The sequence below is a fragment of the Anopheles coluzzii genome, chromosome 2, assembly GCF_943734685.1.
Source record: "Anopheles coluzzii chromosome 2, AcolN3, whole genome shotgun sequence".
NCBI lineage: Eukaryota > Metazoa > Arthropoda > Insecta > Diptera > Culicidae > Anopheles > Anopheles coluzzii.
Window position 1 is genome coordinate 4,573,844 of NC_064670.1, and position 2,847 is coordinate 4,576,690.

At 43.9% G+C, this 2,847-nt stretch overlaps 1 protein-coding gene across 2 annotated transcripts; it reads right to left on the minus strand.

Annotated features, from left to right (window-relative positions):
• Positions 1 to 526: 526 nt before the first annotated feature.
• On the minus strand, positions 527 to 2,583 carry LOC120952286 (mitochondrial pyruvate carrier 1). 2 transcript variants are annotated; one of them, XM_040371543.2, is made up of 3 exons: positions 2,321 to 2,583; positions 1,964 to 2,164; positions 527 to 1,903 (listed from the first exon to the last, which is right to left on the minus strand). In XM_040371543.2, exons 2-3 carry the CDS (start codon positions 2,130 to 2,132, stop codon positions 1,716 to 1,718), a joined length of 357 nt encoding a protein of 118 aa, XP_040227477.1. In that variant the 5' UTR covers positions 2,133 to 2,164; positions 2,321 to 2,583; the 3' UTR covers positions 527 to 1,715. The 2 variants fall into 2 exon arrangements, with proteins under 2 accessions (XP_040227477.1, XP_040227476.1); XM_040371542.2 differs by having other exon boundaries at positions 1,964 to 2,167.
• Between the last annotated feature and the right edge of the window lie 264 nt (positions 2,584 to 2,847).

Below are 2,847 nucleotides of genomic sequence, written 5' to 3' on the forward strand. Positions count from 1 at the left end.
AGGTTCATCAACAGTTCTGATTCTACTTGGCTCCACCATCAGTCTCAAGATCGATACGGCCTTTTTACCAGTTCCAGGACCAGTACGGGTTCTGTATCAGTTTCAGGACCGGCTTTGGTCTTGAAAATGGTAAAAATACCTCTAAAAAGTATCTCTTGAATGTAATCTCGTACATCATTAGTCATGTTTTCCCAATGCAATGCGGACAATGCCCTCTTGAAAACGACAACGATCTACAGTCCGCAGAGACTTAATGCATCAACCATTATCGTGCACTGTTTGCCTTTCAATTGTTACCTTTTAGCACGGTTTTTGAGAAGCAAACAAACAATATTCAGCGCTTGTTTGTTCAACAATTCACGATGCATCAAACGAAAGAGGAGGTTTTATGTTGGCGCCAACCATTAGCATAGGATAACAACAAAAATTGATTGTGTTGACACACGCGGATTTAACACTACACGCGGCATCCCCAGGTGTATCTAATTTCGAATGCTTTTTTCTAACGCATGCATCAACACAGCACTCGGACTGCACATACTTCAGAGCTTTATTGTCAACAAATAAACAGAATCTCTCGCTCTCGATCTCTCGATCTCCTTTATCGCTTTACATGGTATAAAAATTCACCTTACAGGTTCACTGGTAAAACACAACTTCTACTCAAAATAGAACACATTATTCCACAGTTTTTGTCTGTTTGTTAAATCCTTGAGAAAACTAAGTCCTGCACTAGCATGTTTACACCACAGCAGCCTTGTGCTTAGTAGTTGGTTTTGTTTTTTTAAACGCCAATTCCTGCCAAACTCTCTCTAGGATACACTTTCGCATGGAAAAAAAATGGTTTACTTTCTGGGGGGGGGGGGGGGTTGAAAGATCTGTCTTTTATCTCGCATTTCGCCCTCTTGAACGGGAAACGGAAAGATACAGGCAATAAGGTAAAAGGTGTGCGGGTTTTGGTCGGGAAGATTGTTAGGGAAGCTGATTTCGCCGTCCTATCAGATTAAGGTGGTGCAAATTTCGAACTACTATTGCCACTACAGACTACTACCGGCTTTGCTTGCTGTACTAATTAGTTACTACCGTACGAACATTATTCGATTGTAAACGTTAAACGTGCGCCTAAAAATGTGTTGCGTGCGTAAAAGTTGCTTGCAAAATGTGTCTAAAAATTTACCTATTCTATAAAAAAGCATCTACCCACCACTGAAGAAGAGTCAGTGGCTTTTGTTCGCATAAGAGCCGTTGTAAAGGAGTGTCATCGTCTCTTACTGGCCTGTCCCTTATCTACCTGTATTTCCTATGTCGTTTGGTTATTTATATATATATTCCCGCCAGGTACCATTGTTCCCGTATAGTGTTCTATTCTATCTTACCGATCGTGCCGTAAGATTGGTTCTCCCCATTTTAGCACCATAAGTGTAGCATCTTTCCATCTCTACTAGCTGGCGTTTCGCATCGTAGGATGAACAGTTTGTTCAAAGATTCTTTGCTTTTTTGTGCATTTTGTTTTGCTGCTGTAAAGGACTTGCTGTTGTTAACTGTTGCATACACACTTTCACCCAAGAAGACTAATATCGGTTTGATTCGTTTCACGATCACACTTTCTCTTTCTCTGCCGCTCTCTCCCCTTCCTTCAAACACACACATTCCCAATTCGAGTGGCGTTCGGTTGTGATGTTCGTTAGTATGTTTGCATTGAGCGTGCGTTCGCATTAGGCTGCTGGTTGAGCTTGCGCTTTCTCCATCCGCTCCTTGCCACCCATATGGTGGTACTCGATGAACCGAGCGCCCTGCAAAGCTTGCGCGGTAGTGTTAGTAATGTGACACGCAAAAAGCAGCAAGTTTCTCGGCTGCACCTTCCAGGCGAAGCGCATAAAAACCATCGAGTAGAGACAGAGAGCTGCAATGAAGGAAATTAAGCTGTAATTGTGCTAATTAGGCGCCGCACCGAACCACTTACCGCCAGTCATCGTGCCGGAAATAATCTTAGGATCTTTCTTCAGATCACCGAGCGCCGCAATAGGGATGCCCCAGTTCGCGACCGGACCCCAGAAGTGAGTGCTCATCAGATACTCCCGGAACTCTTTGCTTTTCAGGTTGTTCAACAATTTGCGTCCCATCGTGGCCATCCTTGCTAACCGGGGGGTGAGGTGCGTTCTGTCTACTTAGGGACGATAAAGAGGCTTATTGTAAACAACACTTTCTATCGCAACTACACAACAACACCAGCAACAAGATACCATCGATTGCGTAATCATCAAATCTGTGCGAAATTGATGAATGCTACTACCCCGCACCGTGTCCCCTACAAACTTACCGCTCGCGATCTAAATGATACCGACACACACACGGGTGGTTGAGTCGAGTTCAAGGTCAGCCGGAAGGTTCACGTCGTGCCTGGTTCGAAGATGTCCGCTTCCGTTCACCAGCCCAACCCGGTCGTACTTTTTTATGTAAGCACCCACCGTATTTACACACCCGCCGGAAATCGCACGATGAAAGCAAATATCAACAACACATCAACGCGATTAAAAACAAAACTCCTTTTTTCTTTTTCTTTTCTCTGCCACTTCAAACTGCTGCTGTCAACATTCGCGCACAAGGTGTACAAGGCGCCAGATGGCACATCGCTCTATACATCTTGTAGCAATCGTGCTCGAATTGAAACTGCTCGAACGATTCGAGCGAAACGTTTCAACGTTTCGGTGAGCCGTTACGATTTGAATTTTGAACCGCAATTACGATCGGTTTGATGATGCAAAGGAAGAATGCACTTGCGCAATGCTGAATTATAATGCAAAACAGACGTTTTTGTGACGATTTGAAACCGTTAATGTTAATATT

Coding starts and splice junctions, on each gene's coding strand:
- LOC120952286 (XM_040371543.2), bottom strand. CDS start 2,132: ATGGCCACGATGGGACGCAAATTGTTGAACAACCTGAAAAGCAAAGAG. Junction 1,904..1,963: donor TTCCGGCACGATGACTGGCG/GTAAGTGGTTCG, acceptor CCTTCATTGCAG/CTCTCTGTCTCTACTCGATG.